This window comes from Salvelinus fontinalis, chromosome 1 (genome assembly GCF_029448725.1).
Source record: "Salvelinus fontinalis isolate EN_2023a chromosome 1, ASM2944872v1, whole genome shotgun sequence".
NCBI classification, from domain to species: Eukaryota; Metazoa; Chordata; class Actinopteri; order Salmoniformes; family Salmonidae; genus Salvelinus; species Salvelinus fontinalis.
In genome coordinates, this window is record NC_074665.1 from 77,778,905 (window position 1) to 77,792,882 (window position 13,978).

Genomic DNA, 13,978 nt, shown 5'->3' on the forward strand with positions numbered 1-13,978 from the left:
TTCAGTTCATCCCGAACGCAGTTGACATTTCCACATGGCAAGAGGACAGCTTTCCACCAAAAGACGATTTCTCCCAAGAAAGGATCCTTTGCCCAAGATACTGATGGAAGAACAGCTCAAGGTAGGACATTTTTATTATGATAAATCGTGTTTCTGTCGAAACATTTTAGTGGCTTAGAACGCCATGTTTTATGACGTAGCTTCGCTAGGCGCAAACTGTATTGAAAAGTAAGGATAAATTAAAAAATGTAATAACGCAATTGTATTAAGAATTAAATTGTCTATCAATCCCTGTCCACCCTATATTTTTTAGTCACGTTTATGAGTATTTATGTATAAGAGTAGATCACTGTCTAAGTGGCGCAAGGACATTTTCTTTACCAGCTTGTCTACATTTCACATTGTCTAACCATGATTTTGGTGGCTAAATATAAACATTTGCGATCAAACTCTATATGGAATGTGTAATATGATGTTACAGGAGTGTCATCGGAAGAATTCTGAGAAGGTTAGTGAAAAAATTAATATCTTTTGGCGATGTTGACTTTTATCGCTCACTTTGGCTAGAATCAATGCTGGGCTGCTAAAAGCTATGTGCTAAGCTAATATAACGATTTATTGTGTTTTCGCTGTAAGACACTTAGAAAATCTGAAATATTGTCTGTATTCACAGGATCTGTGTCTTTCGATTCGTGTATGCTGTGTATTTTTTCGAAATGTTTGATGATTAGTAGTTAGGTAAACACGTTGCTCATTGTAATTATTCTAGTCCATTTGTGATGGTGGGTGCAATTGTAAACTATGCCATCTACCTGAAATATGCACTTTTTTCTAACAAAACCTATCCCATACCATAAATATGTTATCAGACTGTCATCTAATGAGTTTTTTTGTTGGTTAGGGGCTATAAATATCTTAGTTTAGCCGAATTGGTGATGGCTACTGGTGTTGGTGGACAAATAAAAGATGGTGGAATATGCTAATGTGTTTTTAGGTAATAGATGTACATCTTTACATATTGTGTCTTCCCTGTAAAACATTTTAAAAATCGGAAATGTTGACTGGATTCACAAGATCTGTGTCTTTCATTAGCTGTATTGGACTTTAATGTGTGAAAGTTAAATATTTTAAAAATATATTTTTTTTGAATTTCGCGGCACTGGTTTTTCAGTGGGGGGGGGGGGGGGGTGCCGCTAGCGCCACGCTGATCCTAGACAGGTTAACTAATTAAACAACAAAGAATATGATCTACATGATCAGTCTCTGTGTGTAAAATAAGTGGTTAATGTGAACCTAACTCAGGTAAAGAAAGCAATTCAATGTTATTTGTTGCTTAGACTTTACTGCAAATGACACAAGTCTTAAGAAAAAACAATACACTTATATTGCAGTTAGCCATGAGAGTGTAACAGTATAACTTTAAACCGTCCCCTCGCCCCGACACGGGCGCGAACCAGGGACCCTTTGCACACATCAACAACGGTCGCCCACGAAGCATCGTTATCCATCGCTCCACAAAGGCCACGGCCCTTGCAGAGCAAGGGGCAACACTACTAATAGGTTTCAGAGCAAGTGACGTAACTGATTGAAACGCTACTAGCGCTTACCCGCTAACTAGCTAGCCATTTCACATCCGTTACAAGAGCCTTTATAATAGAATGCTTGTGACCACACACACACATAAATATTGCACATATGTTTGCTCTATTATAGTGGCCACTATAGCAAACATCAATCAAGTGCACAAGGCTACATGTGTGCAAAAACGTTCACTGAGTAAAATGTTTTATAATCCTCACTCACAAGTGTTACTGTCAAGTCCGACACAAGAAAAGCAATATCTTTGGGCTACACTGCACATTATTACATTGTACACTTTCTGCCTGTAGACCTCTGTTCTACAATGTGCCAGCAGAGCATGATACCCTTTGTTGGCATAATTGATCTCTTTCAGGCAGAGAGTACACCTGACATACCCCTTTTTGTCCACCGTATTGAAAAGGTGAGAAAGAGGGTCACCTCTACAGTGGCATCCAGCTTAAGCCAGGCCCAGCTCCAGCTACACTTGTTAAACAAGCAACGCCTCATTTTCACCTAATTCTTTCATTCTGAAAATTAACCACATACTGTAGATGGAAAACATTAATTAACAGATAGTAACGTTAGCTAGTTAACATTTCACACAGATTGCCAGAGTCTAGTAAGCAACTAACGCGTTATAACTTGAGGAACGGCAAGGAGTCGTATGACGTTAACAGTGAATACTATTCCCGAATTGGTTTGGTTACTAATGTTCGCTCATCTGATGTTGTAACGTTAGCTAGCTAACTAACGTTACAGTAGCTGTCTGACATTATTAGCTAGATAATTTTCACACCATAAACTCAATTATTTGATCAGTTAAGTTGGCTAATGTTGCTCAACATTTCTCTGGCTAGCTAACAGATAATTCGATCCAGCTAGCAAGATACTTAACAATGCTAACAATACTTGTTCCACCACACTTTCCCCCTCACCTCACACTTTCCAAATGCCAGTTGTTTTTTTCGGTTACAGTTCATGAAGTACGCTTCATCACCTTCTCGCCCCCGTCTCCACAGTCAGGTTTCTCACCTACCTCTTCGTTATCGTTTAGGGGACGTGCTGCTGTAAGTTAACTGGCAAACTGCCTTTCCATTCTCCCGCTGTCTTTCCAGAGCACGCGCTGATGTGGTAACTAGCAAATTGGTTGTCTCTTCTCTCTTCAGTCGCGTGCTGCATTCTGTTGTTATGTGAACAATTGGCTGAGCCTTGGAAACAGCAAGTATTGCTCCAAACGCGCATCACTCGTTCGCATAAAGCCAGTATTGATCCAATGCCTCCCCCCCGCCCAAACATTTCTCATCGGATCTACATAAATCACATAGGTCACCTATTTTGGATTCAAAACGGCAAATTTTGCAGAAAGGTGACTAGATTGGAACCCAGATTATTGTGTGTTTCTCTACAGAAGCAGCTGAGGGAGACAGCAGAAATTCAAACATAGAATCCAGAGGAGAGAGATTGAGATTCAGGAGGTGAGACGGCCTGTGAAATCTCTCAAGGTGAGTGTTGTTGACCATTACATGTATTCACTTAACAGATAATCCTCAGTAAAAGGATTTACAGTCAATTGAGAAAATTGACCCCTTGACTTTTTCCACATTTTGTTAAGTTATTCTAAAATGTATTCAATTGTTGTTTTTTCTCATCAATCTACACACATACAATACCCCATAATGACAAAGCAACAACAATTTTTTTTTGCCTTTTACTCAGTACTTTGTTGAAGCTCCTTTGGCAGCGATAACAGCCTCGAGTATTCTTGGGTATGACGCTACAAGCTTGGCACACCTGTATTGGGGAGTTTCTCCCATTCGTCTCTGAAGATCCTCTCAAGCTCTATCAGTTTGGATGGGGAGCATCACTGCACAGCTATTTTCAGGTCTCTCCAGAGATGTTAAATCGGGTTCAAGTCCGGGCTCTGCCTGGGCCACTCAAGGACATTCAGACTTGTCCCGAAGCTACTCTTGCTTTGTCTTGGCTGTGTGCTTAGTGTTGTTGTCCTGTTGGAAGGTGTAAGGTCGAGCTCTGGAGCAGGTTTTCCTCAAGGATCTCTCTGTACTTGGCTCCGTTCATCTCTCCCTCGATTCTGACTAGTGTCCCTGTCGTTGAAAAACATCCCCACAGCATGATGCTGCCCACCACCATGCTTCACCGTAGGGATGGTACCAGGTTTCCTCCAGACGTGACGCTTGGCATTCAGGCCAAAGAGTTCTATCTATCTTAGTTTCATCAGACCAGAGAATCTTGTTTCTCATGGCCTGAGAGTCTTTAGGTGCCTTTTTACAAACTCCAAGCGGGCTGTCATACTCATTTTACTGATCATTGGCTTCCGTCTGGCCACTCTATCATAAAGGCCTGATTGGTGGAGTGCTGCAGAAATGGTTGTCCTACTATAGGTTCTCCCATCTCCACAGAGGAACTCTGGAGCTCTGTCAGAGTGACCATCTGGTTCTTGGTCACCTCCCTGACCAAGGTCCTTCTCCCCTGATTTCTCAGTTTGGCCAGCTCTAGGAAGAGTCTTGGTGGTTCCAAACTTCTTCCCTTTAAGAATAATGGAGGCCACTGTGTTCTTGGGCACCTTCAATGCTGTATTTTTTGGGGTACTATGCCTCAACACAAGCCTGTCTCGGAGTGTGATAGAAAAATTATATATTTACTTGATTTGTTGGATATTTAGCAATTATTTACTTAACTAATACTGTAGTAAGACATTTCTTTCCTTCATTCTGAGTTAACTGAGAGGAGTTTTCTGAAGCTAGGGCTGGCAACTGATTAAGCGATGGCTAGGTAAAAACCTACAGCTGTCATTCCATAGATAAGATGTGGTGGGTGTCACCGAGAGAGAGAGCCCAGAGGAACATAACAAAGGCTTCACTATTCCTAATCTTCCTGGCTTCTGGGGGACAGCACCAGAGGCAGGTGACCAGAGGATGAACCCAAAGTGGCTTATGGTGCCTCCAATCTATATGGGGGGGTGTTGAACCAGCTATGACTGAGCAATCTTGGTATGAGATATATAAGGAATAGCATGGTCTGTAAAGGGTAGATTGTTGGGCTGAGGGTTTCATTATTGCAATAATTAATCGATATTAAATAAAGATGATTGTTTGAAGGTATTACCAAGTCTCTCTCAGTACTGACATTCTACAACAGGAGCTCTACAGACAATTCCTTTGACCTCATGGCTTGGTTTTTGCTCTGACATGCACTGTCAACCATGGGACCATATATCAACAGGTGTGTGCTTTTCCAAATCATGTCCAATCAATTTAATTTACCGTAGGTGGACTCCAAGTTGTAGAAAAATCTCAAGGATGATCAATGGAAACAGGATGCACCTGAGCTCAATTTTGAGACTCATAGCAAAAGGTCTGAATACTTATGTAAATAAGGTATTTCTGTTTTTTATTTTTAATACATTTGCAAACATTTCAAAAACCTGTTTTTGTTTTGTCATTAAAGGGTACTGTGATTAAATTGAGGGAAAATTTGAATTTGATCCATTATAGAATAAGGCTGTAACGTAACAAAATGTGGAAAAAGTCACGGGTTCTGTATACTTTCCGAATGCACTGTACTACTCCTAGTAAAGTGCATTAAAGCTGTGAGGAGTCAGTGAGGAGCCCGTTTCTGGGCCACGTTCCAATCCCACTGTGCCGTACTGTAGGGAACAGGCTGTTTGGGGTCGTGGTGAGAGCTGAGTTAATGGGCTGGTTGAAATGGAACCCCTCCTCTCTCTGTCCTAACAGTGCTCTGCACAGGAAGCAATGGAGGACAGTGAGCGGATATTTACTGAGCTGATCCACTCCATTGAGAGAAGTAGCTGAGTTGAAGGAGCTGATCAGAGCCCAGGAGAAGGCTGAAGTGAGTCGGGCTGAAGGACTCCTGAAGCAACTGGAGCAGGAGGTGGCTAAGCTGAGGAGGAGAGATGCTGAGCTGGAGAAGCTCTCACACACAGATGATCACATCCACTTCCTCCAGGTGACATCACTGTCTCTGTCCACAGCAGCAGGTGTCAATGCTGAAAGTGAAATGTTTGTCTTTTCTCAACCATCCTCTTTTTCCCTGTTTCCTGATCTGTCTTTGTAGTCTCTGTGTCCTTCCTGAATACAAGGCCTTACCCAGCATCACTGTTAACCCACGCATCTCCTTAGAGGATGTGAAGAAAGCTGTTTCTGAGCTGAAAATACTGGACTGTATCTGCTCTGGGGAAATTGCCAAGATATCTTCCCAAAGTAGGGACATGTCCAAGAAAATCCATACAAATTAATTAGCCATACATTCTGTTCAGTAGGTGATCTAAAATGATTATTCTCAGTGAACCTCTCTCAGTAACCCTTTGACATTCTGTACAGTTGAAATCGGAAATGTACATACACTTAGGTTGGAGTCATTAAAACTCATTTTTCAACCACTCCACACATTTTTTTGTTAACAAACTATAGTTTTGGCAAGTTGGTTAGGACATCTACTTTGTGCATGACACAAGTATTTTATCCAACAATTTTTTACAGACAGATTATTTCACTTATCACACTGTATCACAATTCCAGTGGGTCAGAAGTTTACACACATTAAGTTGACTGTGACTTTAAACAGCTTGGAAAATTCCAGAAAATGATGTCATGGCTTCTGATAGCCCAATTGACATAATTTGAGTCAATTGGAGGTGTACCTGTGGATGAATTTCAAGGCATACCTTCAAACTCAGTGCCTCTTTGCTTGACATCATGGGGAAAATCAAAAGAAATCAGCCAAGACCTCAGAAAAAAAATTGTAGACCTCCACAAGTCTGGCTCATCCTTGGGAGCAATTTCCAAACGCCTGAAGGTACCACGTTCATCTGTACAAACAATAGTACGCAAGTATAAACACCATGGGACCACGCAGCCGTCATACCGCTCAGGAGGGAGACACGTTCTGTCTCCCAGAGTTGAACGTACTTTGTGCAAAATGTACAAATCAATCCCAGAACAACAGCAAAGGACCTTGTGAAGATGCTGGAGGAAACGGGTACAAAAGTATCTATATCCACAGTAAAACGAGTCATATATCATCATAACCTGAAAGGCCGCTCAGCAAGGAAGAAGTCACTGCTCCAAAACCGCCATAAAAAAAGCCAGACTACGGTTTGCAACTGCACATGGGGACAAACATCGTACTTTTTGGAGAAATGTCCTCTGGTCTGATGAAACAAAAATAGAACTTTTTGGCCATAATGACCATCGTTATGATTGGAGGAAAAAGGGAGAGGCTTGCAAGCCGAAGAACACCATCTCAACCGTGAAGCACGTGGGTGGCAGCATCATGTTTAGGGGGTGCTTTGCTGCAGGAGGGACTGGTGCACTTCACAAAATGGATGGCATCATGAGGTAGGAAAATTATGTGGATATATTGAAGCAACAACCTTAAAGGTCCTCACCATTGCCCTTGATTCTAAGCAATGTTGTGCTGCTATTTTTATTGACTTGGCCACAGCTTTTGATACGGTAGACCATTCCATTCTGGTGGGCCGGCTAAGGAGTATTGGTGTCTCTGAGGGGTCTTTGACCTGGTTTGCTAACAACCTCTCTCAAAGAGTGCAGTGTATAAAGTCTCCCCGTATTTTGTGTTAAATTCTCTACAACAAAGTTTTCTTAGTGTCCAACAAGCTTTCTCTACCCTTAACCTTGTTCTGAACACCTCCAAAACAAAGGTCATGTGGTTTGGTAAGACGAATGCCCCTCTCCCCACAAGTGTGATTACTACCTCTGAGGGTTTAGCGCTTGAGGTATTCACCTCACACAAGTACTTGGGAGTATGGCTAGACGTTACACTGTCCTTCTCTCAGCACATATCAAAGCTGCAGGCTAAAGTTAAATCAAGACTTGGTTTCCTCTATCGTAATCGCTCCTCTTTCACCCCAGCTGCCAAACTAACCCTGATTTCAGATGACCATCCTACCCATGGAAGATTACGGAGACATCATTTATAGATCGGCAGGTAAGGGTGCTCTCGAGCGGCTAGATGTTCTTTACCGTTCGGCCATCAGATTTGCCACCAATGCTCCTTATAGGACACATCACTGCACTCTATACTCCTCTGTAAACTGGTCATCTCTGTATACCCGTCGCAAGACCCACTGGTTAATGCTTATTTATAAAACCCTCTTAGGCCTCCCTCCCCCTATCTGAGATATCTACTGCAGCCCTCATCCTCCACATACAACACCTGTTCTGACAGTTACATTTTGTTAAAGGTCCCGAAAGCACACACATCCCTGGGTCGCTCGTCTTTTCAGTTTGCTGCAGCTAGCGACTGGAACGAGCTACAACAAACACTCAAACTGGACAGTTTTATCTCAATCTCTTCATTCAAACACTTAATCATGGACACTCTTACTGAGTTGTGGCTGCTTTGCGTGATGTATTGTTGTCTCTACCTTCTTGCCCTTTCTGCTGTTGTCTGTGCCCAATAATGTTTGTACCATGTTTTGTGCTGCTACCATGTTGTGTTGCTACCACGTTGTCATGTTGTGTTGCTACCATGCTGTGTTGTCATGTGTTGCTGCCTTGCTATGTTGTCTTAGGTCTGTCTTGATGTAGTGTTGTCCCTCTTGTCGTAATGTGTGTTTTGTCATATATATATATATATATATATATATATATATTTTTTTTTTAACCCAGTCCCCGCAGGAGGCCTTTTGGTAGGCCATCATTGTAAATAAGAATGTGTACTAAACTGATTTGCCTAGTTAAATAAATCAGCTCAATATTCGGTACTAAAAATATTTACTTGGATCTACATTATGGATACAGTTCCGTGTAATGGAAACAGATTATTGTTTTAGATGACATTACCTTCTTACTTAAATCACTGTTGCTACCCATAGTATAGAATTGAGAAATAAATTGTAAAAAACATGTCTTATTCAATTATTCAGACCTCTGTCCCAAATGTATTTATTGTTCCACAGCAAGCTTATTTAACAACAGATGACTTAATCATGAGAGCAGTTTACCAGGCTTTGATGCTCAATCCCTCTGTTTGTCATGTGACCTTATATTGAAACATTTACTTCTTCAAATTACTAAGACATTGCATTGTTAGAATGCTAACTGAAAGCCAATTACCATTCACGTTGTTACTTTCACTGGTCTCCATATCTGTTTCCTTCAACTCGGACTTCCTTCTTCCCAAATAGGAAGACCTCAATCACTACTGCTAATACACCCGGATCACTCTCAAACAATGTTCTGCTTTTCCCCCAATTGCAAGGTTTAAAACAAAACAACACAACCATGATAACTTTTTCCATACTGGAAGGCACTGATTTAATTTTAGTCTACCCTAACAATGTTACTCTATATATGTATTTAAAATTTCTGTTGGATATTCACTTACTGCTTCCACTTATTAAATATCTATTATTTTAAGATTAGCATGTAATACTTTGAAGGGATCAATATGTATTAACTGGGTTGGCACTGTCTGACAGTCCCCTATAGATGGTGATCACGGTCCATAATATGTCTGCCACCTGAGACAGCACAGACAGGGAAACAGATGCAGTTTCCATTTTGCAAGTTGTATATTATTATTTTTTCTATTGTTACTTCATCAGATCTCTAGTAACCCATTATACTCAATATTATGTTACTTTATCTCTAGTAACTATTATACATTTGTGTTACATCACAAATTCCTCTACAACAGTGTTCTGTTCATACAGGGGTTTGAATATTCACTCTAGTGTTCTATTTAACAGCATATCCGGGAATAGTACTTTCTCTTTTCATATATCCACATACATAATAACGTTATACCATCAAACTCCACTGATGAGTCATGTTATCCTCATGTAATCTAAAGTCATGTTACCCTCAGAGACATGTTATCCTCATTACTAATGAGACGTGTAATAATGTTATCCTCTAATGAGACATGTTATCCTCATTACTAATTAGACATGTTATTCTCAGAAACATGTTATCCTTGAATGAGATCTCTGAGTCATGTTATCCTCTACCTGTAGATCCGACAGGCGGTGGTGGACAGAACCGTAAATAGCGTTATAGATTTAAAAACTCAGCTCACACAGAACTGGTTGGGGTATTCATTCACCTCTTTCGCAAATGAGCTAGTCCCCTGACAGCTCTCATTCACTCCGTGATTTATAGCTACATTTCAATCTCTTATTATCCAATTTTCAATCAGTAGTTTAAATCCACATTTCTATCCAAATTTCAATCTTAATTGTTCTAATTTCAATCCATTTATTAACCAAATTTCAATCAGCTTAATATGTCATATCTCACAATCGCACAACTTTCAAATCCACATTCACTTAGTACTATTCCCAAACACACTCTGTAATCTCCTCATTACCCCATGTGGATCTTCAACGATTATCTTGTTGTTACTTGCTATGCACCATATGTATCTTCAACTGTTCTCGTGCCACTACTTCCTATACATTTAAATAACACCCCGTGTTCAAAAACACTGTGTTATTTTGCAGTGGCTGCAGGCCATGTAGACATTTCTTATAAATGCTTACAGACAGCTGTCAGCAGGGCTTTCCATGTGGTGTCAAGAAAATAACCTCACACTCAATGTCAACAAAACAAAGGAGATGATCTTGGACTTCAGGAAACAACAGAGCTAGCACCCCCCCCTATCCACATCGACGGGACAGTAGTGGAGAAGGTGGAAAGTTAAGTTCCTTGGCATATACATTACGGACAAACTGAAATGGTCCACACACACAGTGTGGTGAAGAAGGCGCAATAGCGCCTCTTCAAACCTCAGGAGGCTGAAGAAATTTGGCTTGTCACCTAAAACCCACAAACTTTTACAGATGCACAATCGAGAGCATCCTGTTGGGCTGTATCACCGCCTGGTACGGCAACTGCTCCGCCCACAACTGTAAGGCTCTCCGGAGGGTAGTGAGGTCTGCACAACGCATCACCGGGGGCAAACTACCTGCCCTCCAGGACACCTACACCACCCGATGTCACAGGAAGGCCAAAAAGATCAAGGACAACAACCACCCGAGCCACTGCCTGTTCACCCCGCTATCATCCAGAAGGCGAGGTCAGTACAGGTGCATCAAAGCTGGAACCGAGAGACTGAAAAACAGCTTCTATCTCATGGCCATCAGGCTGTTAAACAACCATCACTAACATTGAGTGGCTGCTGCCAACATACTGACTCAAATTTTTAGCCACTTAATTAAAAATTGGATGTAATAAATGTATCACTAGTCACTTTAAACAATACTTACTTACTTACTTACTTAATTTATTGTCCCCATGGGGAAATTTTGTTGCAGTGTCATGTACACATTTTAAAGTGGTGTTAAATACAAAACAAGATTGACAATACAACTTTCAATAACAGTCACGCACCAATAAAAAAAAATAATAGTAAGAAATAAGAAATAAGAAATAAAACATTTAAAACATTTAAAAATCCCCCCCCCCCCAAAAAAAATAGACTAGCCTGCTGCCTTACGGGGTCAATGGGAACATTTGCCGGAGCTATTTAAGAGGGATATCACACCTGGCACAAATGATTGTCTCATTCTATTTTTCATGCTGAGGGGTGCCCTATACCTGCGCCCAGAGGGGAGTAATTCAAAGTCCAGGTACAGGGGGTGACTTGGGTCTAAAATGATTTTGTGAGCCTTACGGAGGGCCCTGACCTTAAAGATCTCATCCAGGCCTGTCTGTTTGACTCCAAGTACCTTACTTGCTGTGGTAATAATCCTTCTCAGCATGTTTCTCTGACTGACAGTGGCATTGCCAAACCAACAAACATTACAAAAAGTAAAAATACTCTCAATAAAGGATTTGTAAAACAGAGTCAATATAGTACAGTCTATATTAAAAGAACCCAACTTTTTTAGAAAGTACAGTCTCTGTTGGCTCTTTTTGTAGATCTGGTCTGTACATTTACTCCACTGAAGCTTACTGTCCAAAAAGACACCCAGATATTTATATTCCTCTACAATTTCTATATTCTGGCCTCTGATAGATGTTGCAGAGGTAGGTGTTGTACGCTTCCTGAAGTCTATGCACATCTCTTTGGTCTTGTTAGTATTGAGGACCAAGTGTGATTCCTCACACCACTCTACAAAGTCATCTAGGACCGGGCCATGATGTTCCTCGTCATCATGCAACAGGCTGATCAAGGCAGTGTCATCAGCGAACTTAACGAGGTGTCTGTCAGTGTGGGAACTAGTACAACTATTAGTGTACAAGATGTACAGAAGTGGGGACAAAACACATCCCTGAGGAGAGCCTGTGTTGGTATTGCGTATATCCGAGACATGGGGACCTATTTTGACTCACTGTGAGCGTTGGCTCAGGAAGTCCAACAGCTACAAAACCAGCCCCCCATCTAAGGAAAAGTCCCGAATGAGTCTCTGTGCCAGAATGTAGGGCTGGATTGTGTTGAAGGCAGAAGAAAAGTCAACAAACAGAACCCTGACATGGGATTTGGCACCTTCTAAATGTCTATAGACCATGTTAATCCCTTGCCAGGCCACCCCTGCGTTTCCTGAGGAGAGGGTCCTCTCCACCCTTTGCTTGTATGCCTCCTTGTCCACCAGTATCTGTCTTTTTATCTCACGTTGTACATCTCTTAAAACCTGTCTATCACCCCCAGCATAAACTGCTTTCTTCCTATCAAGTAGTGATTTTAGATGTTTTGATACCCAAGGCTTGTTGTTAGGGAAGATTTTACAGGTCTTAGTAGGCACAACTGACTCAACACAGAAGTTTACATAGTCTGAAATAACCTCTGTGAGTTCATCCAGATCAGAGCTGCTGTCCTCAAATACCTCCCACATTGTACAGTCAAACACCCCTGGAGACAAGTGATACTGTTGTCATTCCAGATCTGGACAGATTTAACTGTGGGTTTCTCCCTCTCCAGGAGACGACAGTAAGTTGGCCTGAGGTAGACCACATTGTGGTCTGATGTCCCCAGAGGAGGTCTGGTGGTGGCAGAGAACGCCTTTGGTATTGTCCCATAGCACAAATCAAGAGTCCTATTTTTCCTAGTGTGACATTTCACATACTGATGGTATGTGCGCAAGGTACAGTTGTTAAAATCCCCTAAAATAAATTTGGGTGCGTCGGGGGAGATGGATTCCAGTTTCTGTGACAGATTATAAATAATCTCTGATGTCTTTGTTATATTAGCTTTTGGTTGAATGTACACAACGGTAACAAACAATTGGGGGAACTCACGGGGCAGATAGTAAGGTCGCAGTGACACAGAAAGCAGTTCAATGTCGGGGGTACAGAGTCGCTCTCTTACCAGGATCGATTTACACCACTGGTCCCTGACAAGCAGGCAGACGCCCCCGCCGTGAAGTTTCCCTGTGACTGTCAGATCGCGGTCCGCTCTGACCAGGGTGAAGCCGGCCGGCTCCACTTCTCTGTCCGGGACTTTGTCATCCAGCCAAGTCTCAGTAAATGCCAGCAAACAGGCCTCCCGATATTCGTGTTGGAAGCGCAGATTCGCTGACAACTCATCCGCTTTCCCCCTCAGTGACTGGGCATTAATCAGCAAGGTGGTGGGTAAGGGAAGTTTGTTCTTAATTTTTTTAAGTCGTTGTCTGATTCCCCTGCGTTTTCCACGTTTGCATTTGGGTTTGTAATCCACTCGCAGACAATCAGGTATTAGATGGGCAATTGGGATATCCATCGCGTTCGTATTTGAGTTGCATTGTAGTAAAAACTCCCTGCTGTATTGGATTCCGCTGCCAGCAGCGTTTTCATTATTTAGTCCGTTCGTAGCGGGTATGTACACGATCAACAAGATCAGTCCAACACCCCACCACTGGAAATCCATGGTTGGCAGAATGTTTGTAAACTAAGTGTACAAATTAAAAACATAAAATAACGACACTAAGTGTACAAATTAAAAACATAAGATAACGCCACACCAAACGTCACACACACTGAAGGTCGCAACAGAGCTGCGCCCACTACAATGCCACTTTATGTAATGTTTACATACCCTACATTACTCGTATATGTATATACTGTACTCTATACCATCTACTGCATCTTGACAATACCATTCGGCCATCACTTATCCATATATTTATATGTACATATTCTTATTCACTCCTTTACACTTATGTGTATAAGGTAGTTGTTGTGAACTTGTTAGATTACTTGTTAGACATTACTGCATGGTCTGAACTAGAAGCACAAGGATTTCGCTACACTCGTATTAACATCTGCTAACCATGTGTATGTGACCAATAAAATGTTATTTGATTTGATTACCGTTACGCCCTCACTCTAGTCTTTTCTTAGACTAGTGAATAGACTTCTCATACATTGCTCGTCTTAATTAGATTTTTTACCATTTATTTATATTTTTATACAGATTA

General features: G+C 41.5%; 1 protein-coding gene across 2 annotated transcripts in view; it reads left to right on the forward strand.

Annotated features, from left to right (window-relative positions):
- The window catches only part of LOC129825597 (ras-related C3 botulinum toxin substrate 3), a 33,757-nt gene extending 25,256 nt beyond the window's left edge, over positions 1–8,501 (forward strand). The window contains exons 6-7 of one of the 2 annotated variants that reach the window (XM_055886924.1): positions 2,990–3,083; positions 5,334–8,501. In XM_055886924.1, the coding sequence (XP_055742899.1) occupies positions 2,990–3,060 (71 nt within the window). In that variant the 3' untranslated portion in view covers positions 3,061–3,083; positions 5,334–8,501. Of the gene's footprint in view, positions 1–2,989; positions 3,084–5,333 lie in introns of those variants that run through there. The other variant, XR_008755075.1, reaches the window with a different exon arrangement.
- Positions 8,502–13,978: the final 5,477 nt, after the last annotated feature.